At 46.1% G+C, this 24,713-nt stretch overlaps 1 protein-coding gene across 5 annotated transcripts in view; it reads right to left on the bottom strand.

Annotated features, from left to right (window-relative positions):
- EYA2 (EYA transcriptional coactivator and phosphatase 2) overlaps positions 1-24,713 on the bottom strand; it is a 264,116-nt gene that overhangs the window by 165,374 nt on the left and 74,029 nt on the right. For 3 of the 5 annotated variants that reach the window (XM_010811532.4, XM_010811531.4, XM_059892762.1), the window contains exon 2: positions 11,396-11,514. In XM_010811532.4, coding sequence (XP_010809834.1) covers positions 11,396-11,504 — 109 coding nt within the window. In that variant the 5' untranslated portion in view covers positions 11,505-11,514. 5 annotated transcript variants of the gene reach the window in all.

Raw genomic sequence — 24,713 nt, 5'->3', positions numbered from 1 at the left:
GTGGTAGGTAATGGGTTACAAGAATCAACAAAACCAGTCAGGGTTCCTGTACTCATGGACACTCCAGTTTAGCAGGGGAGTGAGAGTGGAAGTGTCTGTCACTCAGTCGTGTCCGACTTTTTGTGACTCCATGGACTGCAGCCCACCAGGCTCCTCTGTCCACGGGATTCTCCAAGCAAGGATACTGGAGCGGGTAGCCATTCCCTTCTCCAGGGGATCTTCCCAACCCAGGGACTGAACTTGGGTCTCCTGCATTGCAGGTGGATACTTTACTGTCTGAGCCACCCTCCACTTAGCAGGGGAGACTGATGGTAAACAAATACACAGGTAAAGAACTTAATTATAATTGTACCAAGGTGCAGAAGAAGGCACGGATACAGAGAAGATCACCTGGACCGTGACTATGCATAGGATTCGCCCGGGGATCTTATTAAAATGCAGATTGCGAGTCTGTAGGTCAAGGAAGCTCCCAGGTGACGCTGACACGGCAGGCCCGGAAACCCCACTCCGAGTAGTGAGAGTTTAGACCACAGGCTCATAAGGAATTGCAAATTACTAGGAAGTCCCAGCTCTGGCTTCATAAAAATAAATCTTCATTCCAGAAGTCACAAAGCAAATGCATACCGGGGCCAAGAAGGGAATAGAAATGATCTAATGGAATATGAGGAAACTAGAGCTGGAGTCTGTGTGTGTGGACACACAGGTAGTGTGTGACTGTGTGTGTGTGACTGTGTGATGTAACTTACCCACGGACAGACCGGTGGGTTCATTCATTCAACAGTGCTTACCATGCACCCACTGTGGACCAGATTTACAACTCAAGTCTCATAATTTGTTGTCTTATTGTTCCTTCCAAAGAAAGTACATGGGCTAAGGGGTCAAATTCAAATCCTGACTCTGCTGCACTGTAACTGTATGGCCCTGGGTCCATCGCTTCCTTTCCCTAAACCTCAGTTTCCACATCCACAAAATGGGGCACCATCTCATCCCTGTAGGGCTGCTGCAAAGCAGGTACCTACCAAATGGTAACTGATCAACACAGAGGAGCTATTATTAGCTTTCTATTCTCCTGAGGCTCTCGCTTAATCGACTTCCATTGTAAGCCCAATTTGAGTGTCCCCACATTTTTTTTTTTTACCTCTCCTTTCACTGGGAGGATTAAGAAACTAATGATTCTGAAGGCAGCCACCACTATTATGTTGCCTAATTGGGCCCCAGGGGCCACTTCCAACTGATCCCCATGAGATGAGATAATGCGAGATGTCTTGAGGCCGGTCTGTGCTGCCGAAGGTGCGTGCCTGTAAATTTCATCAGCTCATCTCCCTCCTGTGGGTGCTTTAAGCGGCACTGAGACCAGGGGCAGAGACAGCAGGAGGGAGCACTGTATGAGGAGGCCAGCGTGTGCACCACGCAGGTAGAGGAGGTCGTTCTGGGGGCACAGGCCCCCCCAGGAAGCCCGCTGAAAAAGGCTTCAAAATGCCAAAGGTCAGGTTGATCTGTGCCTCCCCCGGCCAGACCCAGGCAAAGCTCTGGGCAGCTCAACCTGGCTTGGGGGAAATGAAGGAAAACCTGCCAGCCCCTGGCTAGAACCGGTGACTGAAACTGGAAATGAAACCACATCACCCCGGGGCAGAGGCGGCGCAGGCGGCCTGAGTGCATCTGACAGCTGCTTGTTTCACAGGGCGGTGACTTCACCTCTCCAAGGAAACACTTAATGAGATTATAGTCTCAGCTTTTGCAAAATGTGTCTGCATTTTAGAAGAAAAAAAGTTTTTTCTTTTTTCTTGATTCAGCTTTGCTTCCTTAGTTCCATAACTTTTTCCCTCCTCCTTCCAGAAGACGGGATAAAATTCAAATCCAATTTTGCCTTAAATTGTAACGAACGATAGCTTCTATTTCTCAAGTGGTTCCTACAAGCCAGGCATGCTGCTAAGGACTGCATGGGCCTTATCTCTTTTATTCCCCAGAACATCTTATTCTCAAAACCAATATCAACCTGAAGTTATCCATGGTTCCTCGTGCTAAGTCACTTCAGTCCTGTCTAACTCTGTGTGACCCCACGGACTGAAGGCTGCCAGGCTCCTCTGTCCACGGGATATTCCGCAAGAAACAGTAGAGTGGACTGCCATGCCCTCCTCCAGGGAATCTTCCCCACCCAGGGGTCAAACTTGCATCTCTTATGTCTCCTGAATTGACAGGCAGGTTCTTTACCACTAGCCTCACCTGGGAAGCCCGTAGGCTACTCTATTTATCCACCACCCACCCATCCACCTAACCAAGCATCCACTTCACCTCCATTCACTCACTCACTCACCCAACCATAAGTAATTTTTAAGGATCTACCATAAGTCAGGCACTGAGCTGTGTGCTAATTAGGAACAGAAATTTAAATACATATGTAGGAATAAAAAATTGTCTTTGTCCTGAAGTAGACATCTAGAGCAGGGGTTATTAACCTTGGGTGCATAAAACTGGCTGCATTTGGAGAGCTTTAAAAACATCTCAGGACTTCTCTGGCAGTCCAGTGATTAAGACACTATTATGCTTCTAATGCAGCGGGTGGGGTTCGATCCTTGGTCAGGAGAACTTAGATCCCACATGCCTCGTGGGGCAGCCAAAAAAAAAAAAAACAACCTCACCACCTGGGTCACATTTCTGAACAACTAAATCAGACTCCTTGGGGGTAAGATCTGGACATTTGCATTAAATTTTTACCAAAAGACTTCCCAGGAGAGTCCAATGCGCAACCAGGCCCCAATGTCCTGGAGCCTGGTTCCCAAAGCATGGTCCTTGGACTGGTAACATCAGCATTGTCTGGGAATTGCTAGAAATGCAAATTCTTGGGCCCCAGCCCCAAACCATGACAGAAGCAGAAATGTGGGAATGGGGCCCTGCAACCGGTGTGCCAACAGAACTTCCAAGGTGACTTAGATGCACTGGAGAATGTGAGAACATAAACGTATCTCCTTAAATTACAGAAATATACATTTATGCACATGTTAGACATAGAAGAAATCTTCAATAACAGGAACACAAAACACTGATAACAGTAGTTACTTCTGGGGAGGGGAGGAAACCACTAAGATTGGGTAAATGCAGCAAAGGGGAATTTGGCCTAGCATTCAAGTTTTTTTATAAGGACTGTGTTACCTGGTGATCAGAAACTGAATTGTCTTTAAAAAAAAAAGCAGCAGCAGCAAGGGAGGGCGCTGCAGACAGGCGACACAGCTTGTGCTAAGGCTGTGAGATCATGGAGGGTGGAGCTCATTTAATCCCCACATCCTATAGTCTTGCAGAATGCTGTGTCTCCTGTCTTGATTCCTTTTACAACTATTTCTTCTTCTTTTTAAACATGGTGAGTATCATTTTAAAGAACTGAGGTATAGTTGGTTTGCAATGTTTCAAGTGTACAGCAAAGTGATCCAGATTTTCTTTCGTTATAGGTTATTGCAAGATATTGGCTATAGGCACTTCCCTGGTGGTCCAGAGGTTAAGACTGCTCTTTACCGCAGCATATGTGGGTTCGATCCCTAGTCAGGGAACTAAGATCCCGCAGGCCATGCAGCACAGCCAAAAAAAAAAAAGCCTACTGGGACTTCCCTGGTGGTCCAGAGGTTAAGACTGCTCTTTCACTGCAGCATATGTGGGTTCGATCCCTAGTCAGGGAACTAAGATCCCGCAGGCCATGCAGCACAGCCAAAAAAAAAAAGCCTACTGGGACTTCCCTGGTGGTCCAGTGGTTAAGACTCCACACGCCCAATGCAGGAGTTCGAGGTTTGATCCCTGGTCAGGGAACTAGATCCTATGTGTTGCAACTAAGACATGGAGCATTGAAATTAATTAATTAATTTAAAAACCCAAGATATTGAGTATAGTTCTCTGTGCTATACAGTAGGTGCTTGTTATTTATCTGCTTTATATATAGTTCAGTTCAGTTCAGTCGCTCAGTTGTGTCCGACTCTTTGTGACCCCATGAATTGCAGCGCTCCAGGCCTCCCTGTCCATCACCAACTCCCGGAGTTCACTCAGACTCACGTCCATCAAGTTGGTGATGCCATCCAGCCATCTCATCCTCCGTCATCCCCTTTTCCTCCTGCCCCCAATCCCTCCCAGCATCAGAGTCTTTTCCAATGAGTCAACTCTTCACGTGAGGTGGCCAAAGTACTGGAGTTTCAGCTTTAGCATCATTCCTTCCAAAGAACACCCAAGACTGATCTCCTTTAGAATGGACTGGTTGCATCTCCTTGCAGTCCAAGGGACTCTCAAGAGTCTTCTCCAACACCACAGTTCAAAAGCATCAATTCTTTGGCGCTCAGCTTTCTTCACAGTCCAACTCACATCCATACATGACCACTGGCAAAACCATAGCCTTGACTAGATGGACCTTTGTTGGCAAAGTATTGTCTCTGCTTTTCAATATGCTATCTAGGTTGGTCATAACTTTCCTTCCAAGGAGTAATTTATGTATAGTAGTATGTATTAATCCCAAACTCCTAATTTATCCCTGCCCTGCCCCGCTTTGGTAACTGTAAGTTTGTTTTCTATTGACAAGTATTTTTAAAGCACTTACTATGCATCATACCTTGTTCTCAGCAGATATGTAAGCAAATAAGTAGGTAAGATCTGCCTTCAGAGAACTTACATTCTGGTGGAAGGGCAAACAAAAAGCAAGGGAGCAAACACAACACGCCAGGCAGGGAGCAGGAATACAAACAAAATAAACAGAACAGCATGGCCGGATGTTCTGCTGACTTCCCCCTCAACCTGCTGCAGAACCTGACCTGTTCTCCCCTCCACCACCACCACCGCATCGAAGCCACCGTGGCCTCTCACTTGGGTTGCTGTAACGTTTCTTCTTTAGCTCCTGGACTCCCATTGTGTGCATCCCCGGTCCTGTCTCACATGCAGCCTGAAGGATCCTGTCAACGTAGACTAGATCATCTCTCATCTGCTCTCAGCCCTCCCATAGCTCCCATCTCACTCAGGGTAGAAGCCAAGTCCTTCCAAGGGTTCACGGAGTCTGATCCTGGGTGCCTCTCTGACCTCGTCTCCCTGCCACCGGTCCCTTGCTCACTGGGCTCCAGCCACACCAACCTCCTTATTGCTCCTCACGTGCTCTGGGACAGTTGCTGCCTCAGGACCTTTGCACATGCTATTTCCTCTGCTCCTAAGGCTCTTCCTCTCTGTCACCATGAAGTGCTCTCGCACACCTCCTTCAGGTCTTTTTTTTTTTTTCGTCCTTAAATTAATCTATTTATTTGGCTGTGTTGGGCCTTAGTTATGGCACACGGGATCTTCATCGCATCATGTGGGACCTTTCATTGCAGTGCACAGGCTTAGTTGCTCCAAGACATGTGGAATCTCACTTCTTTGACCAGGATCAAACCCAAGTCCCCTGTGTTACAAGGAGGATTCTTAACCGCTGGATGGCCAGGGAACTTGCTCTTCCAGGTCCTTCTTCAAGTGTTCCCTTCCCAGTGACATTATTTCTAGTGCCCCTAACAAGAACTGCAATCCCATGTCCCTGCATTTCTTATCCCACCTTGCTTTCTGCCCCCCCAGCACAGTGTGTGGCACCATCCACATGCTATATATCTTTCTTATCTACTGTTACCATCAGACCCTCGCCCTACCAGCACCCCGGGTTAGGCTCCAGGAGGCAAAGATTTTGTATTTCCTTCCTAGAACTTCCACAATGCTGGGCATGTGCTTGAGGAAAACACTTCTTGAATGAATAAATGAATGAATAAACAAATGATTACTTCTGAAAGGAAAGACCTCTCTGCTAAGAACTGAAGGATGAAGTGATGGTCCTGGGATGGGAGGAAACCTGGTCCAAGCAGAGGAACAGCACATGTGAAGGCCCTGAGGGCAGAATCAGACTTGTCAGTTACAGCAAAAGAAACAAGGCCAGGGGCTGGGCGCCATGGCAGGGGCAATGGGGTGGAGTCCAGCCTGAGAGGCTGCCAGGGTCACAAAGCAGAGCCCCCGGCCAAGAGTAAGGAATTTAGATCTGATTCTATACTTTTTAAAAACACCAAGCCCTCTCCATGTTTTAAGTCATTTCAACCTCACATCAACCATGAGCTTGGTGGACTAATTATTCTACTTAACAGAAGAGGCAAATGAGTCCCCAAGAGATTAGGCCACTAGACCAGGGACTTTAAAAAGGTAGGACTTAAAAGTAGGAAACACAATGGGAGCCTTGGGGGGTTTCTTGGGTTCGAGTTTCCCCTCCAGACCTCCTGGAGTGTAGGCCTTGTGGCCCATGTCTCCTGGGGTCCTCCTTTGGGGCGGATCTTGGTGGTCACTCTGTAACAGAAGGGGTGGGCCCAGGAGGAGGGAGACCAGAGGTCGGGCAGGAAGAGTAGCTGAGTCTGACACTTGAGGCCATAGCTAGAGTGGAATGTCCCCTGCTGAGTCCCAGAGCTCGCTGCCCACACCAATAATCAAGAGAAAGAAACATGTGTACATTGTCTGTGTGCGTGTGTGTGTGTGTGTGTGGGTGTGTGTGGGTGTGTGTGTGTGGGTGTGTGTGTGTGTAAACTGACCCTGCCAGCCCTGCCTGGTCTGAATTTGGAAGCAACCTCTCTCTGCCCCTTTGCTGACTCCCAAAGTCTTTCTCTTGGCCCCCGCTGACCCTACCCCGCCCGCTCCCCCCGGCATTGGAAAGGGTGCAGACAGCTCCAAGTCCCAAAAAAGGAGAGAGACGAGGTGTTTGTGGGTACTACCACTGGGGGTGAGGGGTGAACATCTGGGGTCTGAAGACCCTTAAGATCTTGAGTTTAGAAGCAGAGACTGGAGCCAGGGGACTGGGTTTAATTCCTGGCCCTACCACGAGCTGTGTGACTTTAAGCCAGTTACTCAACTCCCCAAGCCTCAAGTTCCACATCTCTAAAACGGGTTCATAACCAAGAATACTGCCGTGCGCGGCCATTTCCTTCTCCAGGGGATCCTCCTGACCCAGGGGTTGAACCTGTGTCTCCTGCACTGGCAGGCATATTCTTTACCACTCTGCCATCCGGGACGCCCTGGAGTCTGATTCAGTTCAGTTCAGTTCAGTCACTCAGTCGTGTCCGACTCTTTGCGACCCCATGAATGGCAGCACGCAAGGCCTTCCTGTCCATCACCAACTCCCAGAGTTCACCCAGACTCATGTCCAACGAGTCAGTGATGCCATCCAGCCATCTCATCCTCTGTCGTCCCCTTCTCCTTCTGCCCCCAATCCCTCCCAGCATCAGAGTCTTTTCCAATGAGTCAACTCTTCGCATGAGGTGGCCAAAGTACTGGAGTTTCAGCTTCAGCATCATTCCCTCCAAAGAAATCCCAGGGCTGATCTTCTTCAGAATGGACTGGTTGGATGTCCTTGCAGTCCAAGGAACTCTCAAGAGTCTTCTCCAACACCACATTCAAAAGCATCAATTCTTCAGCACTCAGCCTTCTTCACAGTCCAACTCTCACATCCATACATGACCACAGGAAAAACCATAGCCTTGACTAGATGAACCTTTGTTGGCAAAGTAATGTCTCTGCTTTTCAATGTGCTATCTAGGTTGGTCATAACTTTCCTTCCAAGGAGTACGCGTCTTTTAATTTCATGGCTGCAGTCACCATCTGCAGTGATTTTGGAGCCCAGAAAAATAAAGTCTGACACTGTTTCCACTGTTTCCCCATCTATTTCCCATGAAGTGATGGGACCGGATGCTATAATCTTCGTTTTCTGACTGTTGAGCTTTAAATAAACTTTTTCACTCTCCACTTTCACTTTCATCAAGAGGCTTTTTAGTTCCTCTTCACTTTCTGCCATAAGGGTGTTGTCACCTGCATATCTGAGGTTATTGATATTTCTCCCTGCAATCTTGATTCCAGCTTGTGTTTCTTCCAGTCCAGCGTTTCTCATGAGGTACTCTGCATATAAGTTAAATAAGCAGGGTAACAAGATACAGCCTTGACATACTCCTTTTCCTATTTGGAACCAGTCTGTTGTTCCATGTCCAGTTCTAACTGTTGCTTCCTGACCTGCAAACAGATTTATCAAGAGGCAGATCAGGTGGTCTGGTATTCCCATCTCTTTCAGAATTTTCCACAGTTTATTGTGATCCACACAGTCAAAGGCTTTGGCATAGTCAATAAAGCAGAAATAGATGTTCTTCGGGAACTCTCTTGCTTTTTCCATGATCCAGCCGATGTTGGCAATTTGATCGCTGGTTCCTCTGCCTTTTCTAAAACCAGCTTGAACATCAGGAAGTTCATGGTCCACATATTGCTGAAGCCTGGCTTGGAGAATTTTGAGCATTACTTTACTAGCGTGTGAGATGAGTGAGACTGTGCAGTAGTTTGAGCATTATTTGGCATTGCCTTTCTTTGGGATTGGAATGAAAACTGACCTTTTCCAGTCCTATGGCCACTGCTGAGTTTTCCAAATTTGCTGGCATATTGAGTGCAGCACTTTCACAGCATCATCTTTCAGGACTTGAAATAGCTCAACTGGAATTCCATAACCTCCACTAGCTTTGTTTGTAGTGATGCTTTCTAAGGCCCACTTGACCTCACACTCCAGGATGTCTGGCTCTAGGTCAGTGATCACAGCATCGTGATTATCTGGGTCATGAAGATCTTTTTTGTACAGTTCTTCTGTGTATTCTTGCTACTTCTTCTTGATATCTTCTGCTTCTGTTAGGTCGATACCATTTCTGTCCTTTATCGAGCCCATCTTTGCATGAAATGTTCCCTTGGTATCTCTAATTTTCTTGAAGAGATCTCTAGTCTTTCCCATTCTGTTTGCTGCTGCTGCTGCTGAGTCACTTCAGTTGTGTCCGACTCTGTGCGACCCCATAGACGGAAGCCCACCAGGCTCCCCCGTCCCTGGGATTCTCCAGGCAAGAACACTGGAGTGGGTTCCATTTCCTTCCAATGCAGGAAAGTGAAAAGTGAAAGTGAAGTCACTCAGTCGTGTCCGACTCTTAGTGACCCCATGGACTGCAGCCTACCAGGCTCCTCCGTCCATGGGATTTTCCAGGCAAGAGTACTGGAGTGGGGTGCCATTGCCTTCTCCGCCCATTCTGTTTACGTAGTTTCAAATTTGGCAATCACTAAACTGTCATCTCAATCAAGCCACTTAACCTGTGGAGAAGGACATGGCACCCCACTCCAGTGTTCTTGCCTGGAGAATCCCAGGGACGGGGGCCTGGTGGGCTGCCGTCTATGGGGTTGCACAGAGTCGGACACGACTGAAGCGACTTAGCAGCAGCAACCTGTGTCTCACCTGTAAAACAAGTGTCCACTTCTTAGAGTTACAGACACTAAAGTGTTAATACACATTAATGCCTGACACATAGCAGGTGCCAAGGGTTTGCTCTGACAGTGATGGAGGAGAAGGAGGATTCATTTAGATTTCTATTGTTTTGAACAGGGCCTGAGACGGAATAGATGCTCACAAAAACAAAGGGCAAGAGGGGGTGGCAGTCACATTCGCCACAGCTGCCCCTCAGTCCCCAGTGGTGGCAGCCAGGTTCCCTGGTGGGGACAGAGGCCCAGCACTTCTAGAGCATTCGGCATCTCCAGAGAAACTAGAAATCTAGATTTTTATGCACACTCTCTCAATTTTTACAAGTTACCTTTATTTAAAACACAGTATAAATCAGACAAAGACGTACCTGAGGGCCAGGCTTGGCTGTGAGCTGCCAAGTTTGCAAGCACGGGTTTGAGTCCACTGTGACTATCTGTTCTTTTCTCTTTGGCCATGTTGTGTGGTATGTGGGACGTGATAGTTCCCTGACCAGGGATCAAACCCGAGTCCTCTGCATTGGAAGTGCAGAGTCTTAACCCACTGGACTTCCGGGGAAGTCCCCGTTGTGGCTATTTAATTCAATGGACGTAAGTTTATTTATCACACTTCCAATCGGGTGGCTCAGACGGTAAAGAATCTGCTTGTAATACATGAGACTGAGGTTTGACCTCTGGGTTGGCGAGATCCCCTGGAGAAGGGAATGGCTACCCACTCCAGTATCCATGCCTGGAGAATCCCATGGACTGAGGAGCCCAGCGGGCTAAAGTCTATGGGCTAGCAAAGAGTCAGACACAACTGAAGGACTAACCTTTTACACAACATCACCTCATTTGATCCCTGCAGTAAGCACCCTATGAAGTGGTCATGTTTCCCAGCTCTCCATTTGACAGGTGAGACAGCTGAGGCCCAGGAAGGTTGAGCCATTTGCCCAAGGTCACTTGGCTGGGAGTCAGTCTGGGATCCTCCCCTCTCAGCAGTCTATGTCCTTTTCTGTTGCTACTGGCTCTGAAATGAAGAGTCTTTAGTTGACTGGTGCCTTCAGGCTGAAGGAAAAGGAAGACGGTCTTTGAACAGGGTTCCGGAAATTATCTCAAACTCTCAAAGAGCTCAGGGTGGCTTATCCAGATGCTCCACAGGCCTGGGAGGAACGAGGCTGTGTTGGTCTACTATGTAGCTTTGGCACAGGAGCCCAGACTCTCTTGATGGTACTTTCAGCAAGGCTGTTTCAGCTTCACAACCAGCATGTAAGACATTACTGACTGCTGTCTTGGTGACAGCAGTAATCACTCCCCAAAGCCTGGAGTTGCTTAAAAGCAAATTCCTTCTGATGTTATATTCAACTAGAACCCTGTCTCTTTGGTTTTCCATGACAATTACATAGCACTGTGTCCCCACGAACTGGCCTCAAACACAAACAATGAAGGAGAGACAGCCAGGGGTCTTGGAAAACCAGCAGCAAATCTCAAAGCTGCTCAAACAAAGGGTTAAGCTCAATGGTTAAACATAATAGCTTAATGCCTTTTGCTAAGTAACTCTGAGCTTTACCAGGAAGGCTGACAGATCCCAAACAGTGCAAACAATAGCTGGAATTGTTCTAGTGAAAACTCGTCCGACTGCATCATTTGCCAATAATTTTTTAAACAGCTTAACTCTCCTCTGCTTCCTTGACTCCAACCCGACCTGAAAGCAAAAGCCAGATGACTTGTTGTCCCAACGTCAACCCCCCGTAAACAGGATGCCTGCTTGGATGGGGCGGTGGTAGGAGAGGTCCAGCCCCAGAGCCTGCAGGACACACCCGGGGCCGGGCCTGGAACCTGAAACTGACTAGTGCCTGTGGAGGTGTCAGCATTTCTTGGAACTGGAGACCAAGACAGGAAGTTCAGAACACGAACCAGCATACTTTTACCTTTAATGACTAGACAAAATTGTTAGCAAAGTACAAAGTTTTGGTCCAGAGTCAATAATCTAATTGGATGGGAAGAGAAGTTGTCGTAATGACGGTACTTGGGAGAGGATGCGTGTCTAAGGCTGTCAGTCTCTTACCGTGTTCCGTGGGCTGAACGGAACCACCACCAGGCCCGCTAAAGCACACAGCAGGAGGCCTACCTTCTCTGTCACTCAGAGTCCAGACATCGGCGTCAGCACGGCTAGGCTTCAGTTTACCCGGACGATCACTGTTTACAGTAAGGCTGGCTGAGACCAGTAGTTCTAGCATTTCCTTGTACCTGCAAGAAAACAAAGGGAAATATAATTTATTCATTAATTATGCATGCCTACTAATGATTCCCATTTCTTTCCCTAAGAGTATAAATATTAAAGCTGATTACCTAAACTCAGCCATCTTATAAATTCTACATCATAAAAATTCACTGAACTTTTCATCAGAGGGAAATGAGGAATTGAAATGAAGTACTTGCTCCCCTCCAGAGAATACACCCACTTGATTAAAACTTTCCCCTCCTTCCTCCTGTATTTTGCCATTAGAAAAATTATATTTGGGCCTTTTAAATGTCATCTAACTAAGCTGGAGTGAGCCAGGGAGACTTTCCAGTAGAGGCAGAGAGAAACAGGTGGCGAGGTAGGATTGAATTTGGATTCCTACAAGCCAGAGGCATGGAGAGAAAGTGGCGTTGACTGCAGTTAAGAGAGACTGAATGTGGTGTTACATGTCACTTATGCAAATGGAGGAAGGCTCAAAAGATGTCATGGATATGTAAACGTCCCTCTGGCAGCAGAGCACTCAGCCCAGCACTGTAGTCCCCATCAAGAAAGAATACACTAGCTCCTGAATTACCCAGGATTTTGATAAACGCTACGCAGGGAGGGTTGGAGAGGGCAGCAAAGAAAAGGGACAAATCTCTCGGGGTCATTCTCATTTTTTAATGAAAAATTTTATAACTCTTGCACTGCTGCTGCTGCTGCTAAGTCGCTTCAGGCGTGTCCGACTCTGTGTGACCCCATAGACGGCAGCCCACCAGGCTCCCCCGTCCCTGGGATTCTCCAGGCAAGAACACTGGCGTGGGTTGCCATTTCCTTCTCCAATGCAGGAAAGTGAAAAGTGAAAGTGAAGTCGCTCAGTCATGTCCGACTCTTCTCGACCCCATGGGCTGCAGCCCGCCAGGCTCCTCCGTCCATGGGATGTTCCAGGCAAGAGTGCTGGAGTGGGGTGCCATTGCCTTCTCCAACTCTTGCACTAGGTCAGTACTTATTCTTAAATTTCTAGCCCCACTTTGGTTAGGTCATTCCCTAACCCAAACCTCATTCGGTTTCTTTTTTAAAAAATTTATTTTACTGAAGTATGGTTGACTTTTTCTATTGCAGGATAATTGCTTTATAATGTGGTGGTGGTCTCTGCCATGCATCAATGGGAATCAGTTATAATTATATACACACCCCTTCCCTCTTGCACCTCCCTCTGCTCCCCACCCCTGCCTATCCCACCCCTCTAGGTCATCACAGAGCACCAGCCTGGGCTCTCTGTGTTGATTTACAATTTGTGTCAATTTCTGCTGTACAGCAAAGTGATTCAGTTATATATATATATATACATATATATGTATGGCGTATATACATCCTTTGGCATATTATTTTCCATAATGGTTATCACAGGATATTGAAGATAGTTTCCCTGTGTATACAGTAGGAACTTATTGTTTATCCATTCTATGCATAATAGTTTACATCTGCTAATCCTAAACGCCCAAACCAGCCCTCCCCCAATTCTCTCCTTCCACAACCACAAGTCTGTCCTGTCTCTGAGTCTGCTTCTCAAAGATACATGCATCGTCTGTGTTCACGGCAGCACTGTTTACAGCAGCCAAGACACGGAGACAACCTAACTGTCCATCGACAGATGAACAGATGAAGAAGATGTGGTTCACACACACACACAATGGAATACTGCTCAACCATAAAAAATGTGTCATTTGCAACAACATGGATGGATCTAGAGATTGTCATACTAAGTGAGCTAAGGCAGAAAGAGAAAGACAAATACCATACGATATCATGTATACGGGGAGTAAGGTTTTTTATTAATGTATACAACGTCAAACACAGCAATTTTCAAAGGACTGAACTACAACCAATAACACGTGACACTGATTCAAGTCGTCCTCAGAGAAAGGCTATGGTAGTCACTGCACATTAGTATCCAAGGTCATCCTTGGCAGGATCCATCGTTACTGTGTTAATAGAACACAGTGTACCAATGGCAACATGGTTATGAACTCACATTCCATCCTGAAAAGACTGTGGATTCAAATTCCACTTCACTACTCAGTACCTTGAACGAGTTAACCAAAGGGCTCTAAGTCAAAGGTGTTCTCATTTGAACAATGGGGGTTATCAGTATCTCCATTACAAGGTCATGGTGAAGATGCAAAGAGATGAGACACAAATAAAGGACCTACCAGGCAGCAACCTAAATGCCCATTCTCTACCACAGGAATGAAGAATACAGGTAGAAAGGTCTCACAGTGGAATACAATACAGCAATGAAGAAGATTGCCCTGGAGCCCCACTCAGCACGATGAACAGTTTGCCAGACAAAGCCATGGGCAATGAGACAGAGGGTACCCAACATACGATACCATTCTTATGAAGTTCAAAAGTATACAAATCAATATGACACACTGTTCAGGGAGAGGTACAATCAATAAAAAAGATAATCGTATGTATAGGAAGGATAGACACCTGTTTCAGGAGAATGGTTAGCTAGGGGTCATCAGGGGATGAAATTTAGAAAGAGGTACCCTGGGGCTTCAACTGTGTTTGCAACAATGTAGTTCAGAGGTTGACACAAACTCTGACCCATCCAAATCCAGCTTATCTGTTTTTATGTGACCCATGAACTAAGAATGTCTTTCATATTTTTAAATGGTTGAAAATAATCCTAAGAAGGATAGCATTTCATGACCTGTGAGAATGATGTGAAATTCAAATTTCAGTGTCCATTAGTAAAGTTTTCTTGGAGCATAGCCCTGCTTGGCAGGTTACTGTATCCTTCACGGCTACTTTTATGCTGCAATTTCTGTATAGAGTAGTTGCCATAGAGACCCACAAAGCTGAAAATATTTCATATCTGGCAGTAAAAGTTTGCCACCCCCCTAAAAACAAGGAAGCTTGTTGCTTCCTCTAACAAGCAAGTGGTGGAGGGCAGGAGAAGGGGGTGACAGAGGATGAGGTGTGAATGGCATCACCGACTCAATGGACATGAGTTTGAGCAAGCTCCGGGAGACAGTGCAGGACAGGGAAGCCTGGCATGCTGCAGTGCACAGGGTCGCAAAGAGTCAGACATGACTTAGCAACTGAGCAACAAGTGGTGGCTTAGTCGCTGTGTTATGTCCGACTCTTGTGACCCCATGGACTATGGCCTGTCAGGCTCCTCCATCCATGGGATTTCCCAGGGGATCTTCCCCACAAATTGCAGGTGGATTCTTTACTGACTGAGCCACCAGGGAAGCTCTCATAGGGTTACTCTACATCTCTGCATGCCCAAAATACTTAATAATTTATAACAAAGAAAGAAATCACTTATCCCAGGACTTGCATATAGGAAGTACTTTATATGTGCTACCACATATAAAAAGAGAAAATTCCACACAAACTAGCTCCTAGTGTTTATGTCTCTCTGTTAGCTGATAAACATTTGGGTCCTAAGTGTTCCCATGTATACATGGGTCCTGAGATCCGGTTTTCTTGTTCCTCAAATGCCACAAGGCATTCCAGAAAGAGGCCTCTGTATCTCTTTAATATATCAAAACATATTGCGTGGAGAGTGGCAAATAGCAGACACTGAACTTATTGTCTGACTGTAGGTGTCAGAAATTTGCATTTTATCCAAACTCATTCCCTTCATTCTTTTTTATATATGCAAATAATTGAAGGTTAAAAAATAGACAATGTTGTAAAAAACTGCATTGGTCTCTAGACATACAAATGCTCTGAGTGTGGGTATGGAAAGCAGCAAATTGTTAGCTAAATGACCAAACCCAGTGAAAAACGTAAGGAACTGTTTTACATCTTCTTAGGGTTTAAAAATATTGAAGTAGTTGCCAATATTTAAAAATGAGGTGATTTCACATAAGAATCTAGAGTTTCAGCTTCTCTTGAAGAATTAGAGGAATACTGACCGTTTCTGTATTGCAACTATCAGTTGGCTGCCCACTTTGGCCAAGGCATATGAGCTCGTTTGCCACAGTCCCCACCACTCCCTAGTGTCTTATATTTGACCTTTCTTTTTCCATCTCCTTGTATTTCCCCGTGGTCTTACAGGCTTTTGTGTTTGAGCTCCATGGATTATGTGCCATCAGACAAGCCTGATGAGGAAAGAGACAGCAATGTGACACTTTTGGCCTCAGTCCCATAGCTTATGGTTTTTTTTTTTTTTTTTTACTGAGTATTACTGTCAGATATGCAGATGACACTACCCTTATGGCAGAAAGTGAAGAGGAACTCAAAAGCCTCTTGATGAAAGTGAAAGAGGAGAATGAAAAAGTTGGCTTAAAGCGCAACATTCAGAAAACTAAGATCATGGCATCCAGTCCCATCACTTCATGCAAAGAGACGGGGAAACAGTAGAAACAGTGGCTGACTTTATTTTCTGGGCTCCAAAATCACTGCAGATGGTGACTGCAGCCATGAAATTAAAAGACGCTTACTCCTTGGAAGGAAAGTTATGACCGACCTAGATAGCATATTAAAAAGCAGAGACATTACTTTGTCAACAAAGGTCTGTCTAGTCAAGGCTATGGTTTTTCCAGTAGTCATGTATGGATGTGAGAGTTGGACTGTAAAGAAAGCTGAGCACAGAGAAATTGATGCTTTTGAACTGTAGTGTTGGAGAAGACTCTTGAGAGTCCCTTGGACTGCAAGGAGATCCAGCCAGTCCATCCTAAAGGAGATCAGTCCTGGGTGTTCATTGGAAGGACTGATGTTGAAGCTGAAACTCCAATACTTTGGCCACCTGATTCGAAGAGCTGACTCATTTGAAAAGACCCTGATGCTGGGAAAGATTGAAGGTAGGAGGAGAAGGGGTGAGAGAGGATGAGATGGTTGGATGGCATCACCGACTCGATGGACAAGAGCCTGGGCAAACTCCGGGAGCTGGTGAAGGGCAGGGAAGCCTGGCGTGCTGCAGTCCATGGGGCTGCAAAGAGTCAGACATGACTGAGCGACTGAACAACAAGAAGAAGACATTGCAGGGCAACTAAGGCAGGACTCAAAGGCCCAGGGTCCCAGAGGTGAGACGTGGACTGAGCTAAGTCTGGCCTCAACTACTGTTCCCGTTACGACATTTGCCAATTTATAAGCACAGAAGAAAAAAGAAGCAGCTTAGAGTTTTCCAGTCTCAATGAGCTGGGGAGACAAAAACTGGAGTTCAGGTTACTAAGGCAGCTAGGACCCAAGGAGCTAAGAGCTTAGAGATGTGAGAACCACAGAGAAGTCAGCCTGACGTCGTTGACAGTCATTACCTTTGAGACGTTTGCTGAAACCTAACCTGGGTGGGGTAAGAGTCAGAGAAGCAAAGCAGAAAGGTGGTGGCTAAGAAGGCAAGGAATGAAGCAGAGATTTGGCAATCTCCCAGTACCAGGGAGACAAAATTGGAGTTCACGGTCCATCAAGATGAGACTCCTTGGTAAACAAATCGGCCTTTTCATGAGACCTCTGAAAAATCACTCCCTTGGAGTAACGACCAACCAAATAGATCCTGTTTTGAATCATTTAAATCTCTTATTAGATCAAAGTGATTTGCCTCAACTGTCACCACTTGCCAAAGAGCAACTTTTCTTTTGGGGAAGATGTCATCTTCCAAAGTTTCCAAAAATTTTTCCTGCACAATGCTTAGCATGTCACAAAAACACAGGCATGCAAGAGACAAAACCAAACAGTCAAAAACCAAGACAAAAAAACCAAACTCATATATAAGATTCGGATATCAGAGTAACTAAGCAAGGACTTCTCAACAACCTTGATAATGTGATCAAGAAAAGAGATTTACAATGGAAAATGCTACTAGAGAACTAGAATTCCTTAAAAAAAAAAAATCAAATGGAAATTCTAAACCCGAAAAGTACTATAACTGAAATTCAGAACTCAGCAGAGCCTTTGAAGCACAGATTGGATATAACAGAAGAAAAGAATGAACTGAGATGTAAGTCACTAGACAAATTTCAGAAAGAAGGTTGGAAAACAAGTTTTTAAAAAAGCATAAAGTAAACATCGGACATCAAGTAAAGTCTAACATACATGTAATAGGACCACAGAGGAGAGGAGAGAGAGAACAACTTAGAAACAATATTTAGTGATAAACTCACTGAAAACCCTTCAAGATTGATGAATGACATCAAGCCAAAGCAATGAAGAAGCTCTGTGAATCAGAAGCAGGATAAACACAGAGAAAAATACTCCAGGGCATATCACAGTCAAACTACACACATGTAAGAATATACTAATTTCAAAAGCAGTCAGAGGGGGAATAAGGCAAATTATTTTTAAAGAAGGTCTAATAAGACTTCTCAACAGAAATGATGGAAACCAGAAAACAATGGAATTTTATCTGCCAATGTGAATACTATGCCAACAAAAATCCTTCTAATATGAAGACAAAATGAAACAAATTAAGATCACTTGCCACTTAATTTTGCTACAAAATTTAGATTACTATAGCAAATAGACTTGCAGTACAAAATAATACTCTGGAAGCATAAAAATTCAAGGAGGATGAAAATCAGAAAATGAAGATCATGGCATCCGGTCCCATCACTTCATGGAAAATACATGGGGAAACAGTGGAAACAGTGTCAGACTTTATTTTTTGGGGGCTCCAAAATCACTGAAGATGGTGACTGCAGCCATGAAATTAAAAGACGTTTACTCCTTGGAAGGAAAGTTAGGACCAACCTAGATAGCATATTCAAAAGCAGAGACATTACTTTGCCAACAAAGGTTCATCTAGTCAAGGCTATGGTTTTTCCTGTGGTCATGTATGGATGTGAGAGTTGGACTGTGAAGAAGGCTGAGTGCTGAAGAATTGATGCTTTTGAACTGAGGTGTTGGAGAAGACTCTTGAGAGTCCCTTGGACTGCAAGGAGATCCAACCAGTCCATTCTGAAGGGGATCAGCCCTGGGATTTCTTTGGAGGGAATGATGCTGAAGCTGAAACTCCAGTACTTTGGCCACCTCATGCGAAGAGTTGACTCATTGGAAAAGACTCTGATGCTGGGAGGGATTGGGGGCAGGAGGAGAAGGGGACGACAGAGGATGAGATGGCTGGATGGCATCACTGACTCGATGGACGTGAGTCTGAGTGAACTCCGGGAGTTTGTGATGGACAGGGAGGCCTCGTGTGCTGCCATTCATGGGGTCGCAAAGAGTCAGACACGACTGAGCAACTGAACTGAACTGAACTGAAAGAGCAACATAAAAGGGTAAATTCAAGAGCAGAGAGGAACAAATAAACTAAACACATTCTAAGGACTGTGCATCCTCCTTGAAGTAGTACAAGTACTGCTGCTAAGTCACTTCAGTCGTGTCCGACTCTGCAACCCCATAGACTGTAGCCTGCCAGGCTACTCTGTCCATGGGATTCTTCAGGCAAGAATACTGGAGTGGGTTGCCATGCCCTCCTCCAGGGGATCTTCCCAACTCAGAGATCAAACCCACATCTAAGATGGCCTTAAAAAAGTGAAGTCGCTCAGTCGTATCCGACTCTTTGCAACCCCATGGACTGTAGCCTACCAGGCTTCTCCATCCATGGGATTCTCCAGGCAAAAATACTGGAGTGGGTTACCATTTCCTTCTCCAGGGGATCTTCCCAACCCAGGAATCAAACCCAGGTCTCCCACATTGGAGGCAGATGCTTTAACCTCTGAGCCACCAGCCTTAATTTTATCTAAAATTCTAAAATTTATTGAAAAGTTTTGAGATATTAGCTGGGTCATTAAAACTGTATCATAAAAAAGTAGAGTAATACAGATAATAGAGCTGTGATAATAGATAATAGAGATAATAGAGCAGGAGGAGATCCATCTATATGGCTGGAAGATCTAACCCAGCTATCTGGGGTCACCCACTGATGAATGCCACCTAAGACTGAAGAGCAACTCAATCTAGAATGTCAACTCTGTGAGAGCAGGGAACTTGTCTGACCAATTTGACACTGTATCCCCAGTGCCTGGAACAGTCCTTGGTCTTCCTAAAAAAAAAGGGTGGGTGGGAGTAAATTAGTAAATGAGTAACAGTTTTGATTTTTGATGTATGATATGAATAGAGTCATTCAAAAAACTAAGATCACAGTATCTGGTCCCATCACTTCATGGCAAATACGCTATGCTATGCTAGGTCACTTCAGTCGTGTCCAACTCTGTGTGACCCCATAGACGGCAGCCCACCAGGCTCCCCCGTCCCTGGGATTCTCCAGGCAAGAACACTGGAGTGGGTTGCCATTTCCTTCTCCAATGCATGAAAGTGAAAAGAGAAAGTGGAGTCGCTCAGTCGTATCTGACTCTTAGCGACCCCATGGACTGCGGCCTACCAGGCTCCTCCGCCCATGGGATTTTCCAGGCAAGAGTACTGGAGTGGGGTGCCATTGCCTTCTCTGACAAGTACTAATTTATAGTAAACTGGTAAAGATTTATCATGGGTGCATTCTATAATCTTTAGGGTAACTGCTTAGAGAATAAAAATAATAAATGTATGCCAACAAGCTAGTCCAGGAGAAAGTGGAATAATAAAAATACTTGATTAATCCAAAGAAAGCAAGAAAGAAAAGAAACAAAGAAGAGATGGAACGCGTAGAAAAAAATGATAGATTTAAACTTCAATTTATCAATAACTACATTTAATCTCGGAGAAGGCAATGGCACCTCACTCCAGTACTTTTGCCTAGAAAATCCCATGGACGGAGGAGCCTGGTAGGCTGTAGTCCATGGGGTCGCTGAGGGTTGGACACGACTGAGCGACTTCACTTTCACTTTTCACTTTCATGCATTGGAGAAGGAAATGGCAACCCACTCCAGTACTCTTGCCTGGAAAATCCCATGGATGGAGGAGCCTGCTAGGCTGCAGTCCATGGGGTCGCTGAGGGTCGGACATGACTGAGCGACTTCACTTTCACTTTTCATTTTCATGCATTGGAGAAGGAAATGGCAACCCACTCCAGTGTTCTTGCCTAGAGAATCCCAGGGACGGGGGAGCCTGGTGGGCTGCCGTCTATGGGCTCGCACAGAGTTGGACACGACTGAAGCGACGCAGCAGCAGCAGCACATTCAATGTACTGCACTAGGGTCTTTGTTAGGTAATGCAAGATCTGAAATTCAAACATGCCTAGAGCAGTACAAACACACCATCCTTCGGAGGCAAATAAATAAATATCACGAACGAAGTCAAAGCAATAGAAATGTTAGTCCCAGGACTCCCCTGGCACACCAGGGGTTAGGATTCTGAGCTCTCAGTGCTGAGGATCTGGGTTCAATTCCTGGTTAGGGAACTAAGATCCCACAGGTTGCCCAGCATGGCCAAAAAAAAAAGTAGTCCTTAAAATAAATACAATATATTAAAAAAATGTTAGTCCTCACACACTAAACAGGACCCTAAATTAAGAAGCCGATTATTGTTCTTTCCTGCTGCCACCTAGAGCTTATGGGCACTGCTATCTCATAGAAGCAAACCATTAACCACAAACTATAGCAACATGAATAGTTCAAGGCAACACAAAGTGAGAAAAATCCTTCCAAAATTTCTAACCACAGCTCCTATGTCCCAAGCACCTATTATGTGCCAGGCACTTTCCTCTCGATAATTTTTACCTTAATTATCTCCTTTAATTCTCTCAACCGCCTGGGGAAATAGGATTATCCACGTCTATTGGGTTGACCAAAAAAGTTCATTCAGGGAACGCATTTTTTGGCTCACGCAATATTTCCCAACAGGATGACTAAACACAGATTTAGGGCTAAGCAAAGCACAAGGACCAAGGAAATGAGAATCATTCCTGTTTGGTGAACATTTCCTATTCTGCCCTGAGGACCTTTAAAAAAAAAAAAGCTTTGTGAATTTCAGCACAGGGTGAATGTTGTGTTCATGTTTTATGGGTCATATTGTTTTATTATTGAATTACCTGAGGCATCAGAGGAAGTGGCACTAATCTCTCTGGTGTTTTGAGGGCTCTGAAGGTCCTAACCTGGCCCCATTAGAGTGCTCATTTTATAGACAACCGAAATAAAAACAGCTAACACTTAGACAGCATTGACTCTGGGGCTAGGAGCTCTTTGTATGTATCAGCTCATCTTAATGCAGTGATGTGGGTAGAGATGAGGAGACTAAGAGAGTGACCTGCTAGTTAGTGGGGGAGCCAGGACTCGCAACCAGGTGGTCTGGCTCCAGGGTCTGTACTCTCAATCACGTACTTGTTGTTTAGTTACTAATTCACGTCCGACTCTTTTGTGACTCCATGGACTGTAGCCCATCAAGGCTCTTCTGTCCATGGGATTTCCCAGGCAAGAATATTGCCATCTCCTTCTCCAGGGGATCTTCCCAACCCAGGGATCGAACCCACGTCTCTTGTATTTCCCACTGAGCCATCTGGGAAGCGTGCTCTTAACCACAGCTTGCGACTGAAACTGGGTCAGAATGTAAACCCAGGGTCCATCCAGCTCCAACACCCAATGAGCCGGCTCTGTCACCTGCTACGGTTCAAATCCTAGCTTTGGGTCTTATGAGCCTTGTTACCTTGGGCGGGTTATTTAACTTCTCTGAGCCTCATCCAACAGAATGGAGAAAATAATAATACCCTCTCAGGGAGGCTGTTCTGCATTATGTCCGAGAAGGCATGAGCGAGTGGATATTCAATTAAGAGTAATTACTGACATTATTGGCATTCACACAGACAAAAGCTTGAAACACGAAGTGGTTGACGCTGGGAACCGCCTTGAGGACTGTCTGGAAACCACTGGTTCCTATCATGGTCTGACAGGCAGAGTTAGTTCTCTCACAGTTTTGGGGGACACTTCCTTCACTTTCTCCCCCACCCCTTACAATTACTGAAAGAGGAGACTGGTTTATTCTCTTTGCAGGGAAGCTTAGAGAGAAGTCAGGCTTGTCATAACAGAGTCCGAGGGGAGGAGAAAGACTCAGCTTCCTTTTCATGAAGGCAGGGAAAGGAAGTGAAAGGCGCGGGATTCATTTACCAAATAAAATTTTGTCCTGCGTTGCACTGTTGCAAAACCCCGATACACCAGCAGCTTCAGAACCGGGAACAGGAGGAACGAGAAAGGAGAAAGAGGCCTAAGTTCCCCGCCCTCTGCCCTCTCCTCCTCCTGCGGCTGCCAGCGGCTTGCCATCATTTGTTATCCTTGTCACCACCAGTGTCCCTGGGGACAGAGAAGCTCTGGGGGAGTGTGGAGGAGCCCAAGAGATGACAGCTGGAGGGTGGGGGCGGGGGTGACTTCAAAGGCTGGGAAGCATCAAAAGCAGATGGAGGGTCCCAGGCGGGCGGGCAGCTCACCTTTCTGCACCCCCCGCCGAGCGCACTGCTACCTTGGCTGAGAACAGGGGCCCTGCCTGCTGGATGCAGAGGACAGATGGCCAGTCAGCCAAAGGGCCCTTAGAGAGGGCCAACTCCTGGAAGACTTCAGGGGCTTAGAAATCCAAATCTGCCGACAGCGATCACCGGCTTCTGGAGGGGCAACAGCTGTGGCTCAAACCTGGACCTTCCTGGCTGCCTCCACCCCATTTGATTTCATTCAAAATACATCTGCTTATTGTGAAATGTCTCTGCCCCTCCACCTCCGTCTCCCCGGGCCTAGGCAGGGTGGGGACGGCACTGCTTACACTAAAAGCCCAGGATCTTCCCCCCGCCTTCCTCTCCCTTCAGCTCTCACATCCAATCCATCACTCGGGGTTGTCAAGTGTATCTGCTAACATCCACAGAACCTGTGAACTTCTCCCCACCGGCCCCCACTGCCATCACCTAGGGCCAAGCCGCCACCCTCTCTGCCCTGGACAACTACCACTGCCCTCCGAACTGCCTCCCTGGGGCCACTCTGGCCTCCCTCCTGCTTGTTCTCTGTGCGCCAGCCGGAGGGACTTCTGACAGCATAAATCCGAACCTGCCGCCTTCACGTCATCCTTGCTTAAAACCTCTGATTGTTCTTAGAACAAAGCAAAAACTTCTGAGAGCAGCCTTGATCCAGCTTCCCTTCGCTCGCTGTCTCATTCCAGGGTGCTGGCCTTCCTCTCACCCCACGCTCTCTGTCACGGGGCCTTTGCACATGCTGTTCCGTCTGCCTGGAACACGACTCCCCTCCGCTTGCCCTTTGGGGGGTCTCAACTTGAGCAGGATTTCCCCAGGGATCTGGGGTACTAACCCCTCCCTGAGTACAGACCCTTCCCCCGGCGCATTCCAGGGACCCATGCCCCTCTCTTTCATATGCCAGTCACTCTAACAATTTTTAGGCTATTTAATTTCCATCTGTCTTCCCAACCAGATTACAACCTACCTGAGGGATTTTATTTTGTCCACCACTACAGTCCCCAGATCTCCTGCAGGGCCTGGTTCTTGATGACTACTTAATAAATATTTGTTGTAAGATGGATGAATGTGCTGTATGAATAAACGTTACTTATTCAATCAATATTAACCGCCTGTTATATGTTCCAAACACTGTGCTGGTCACTGTCATTGTCACTGCTCTGCACAGGACGCTTATTTACATTTGCTGCCTGGCCCTTCTAGGAAAGGATTTTGAGGCCCCTGGTTTACTGTTCTGCCAGGGTTAGTACTGTGTGTAGACATGATCAGAAGTACGTGGATATTGGCTGTGGATCAATGAAGCCCGTGTGCCACAATTACTGAGCCCACGAGCCTAGAGCCTGCGCACCACAATGAGAAGCTCAGGAGTAGTCCCCGACCGCCCCAACTAGAGAAAGCCCACATGCAGCAGCAAAGGCCCAGCACAGCCAAAAATAAATAAAAATTTAAAAGTACATAGATGTTGGATGCTACTGTCCCCAGGCCATCCCAGAAGAGAGAAGTAGTCCAATAGCTCCTGGTCAAATGATACAGGTGTTTGTTAATTATGGTTATCACACTATTAAGTTCTGCCTGGCTGTCATGTCCTTGGTGTTCCTGCTCCCCCATCCCATTTGTTTTATTTTTTCCAGCTTATTGAGATATAACTGACATATTACATAAGTTTAAGGCATATGATGAGATGATTTGATACATGTATATATTGCACAGGGATTCTGGTAGTCCCACTTGGAGCTTAGAAAGCAGAAATGTCCAGTGTAACAGCATGGAGGAGAAAGTTATCACTTAAAGAACATGGTGGGAGCAGCGCGTGCCTGGCACTTGGTCCTGGTGGTTCTTGCGGCAATAGCATCTTTCTTTTCTTCAGGGGAACTGCTTTTCCCCCACTTT

The sequence above is a fragment of the Bos taurus genome, chromosome 13 (genome assembly GCF_002263795.3).
Source record: "Bos taurus isolate L1 Dominette 01449 registration number 42190680 breed Hereford chromosome 13, ARS-UCD2.0, whole genome shotgun sequence".
Lineage (NCBI taxonomy): Eukaryota > Metazoa > Chordata > Mammalia > Artiodactyla > Bovidae > Bos > Bos taurus.
Note: the sequence above shows the minus strand (reverse complement) of the source record. Positions and strands in the feature narration are given on the sequence as shown.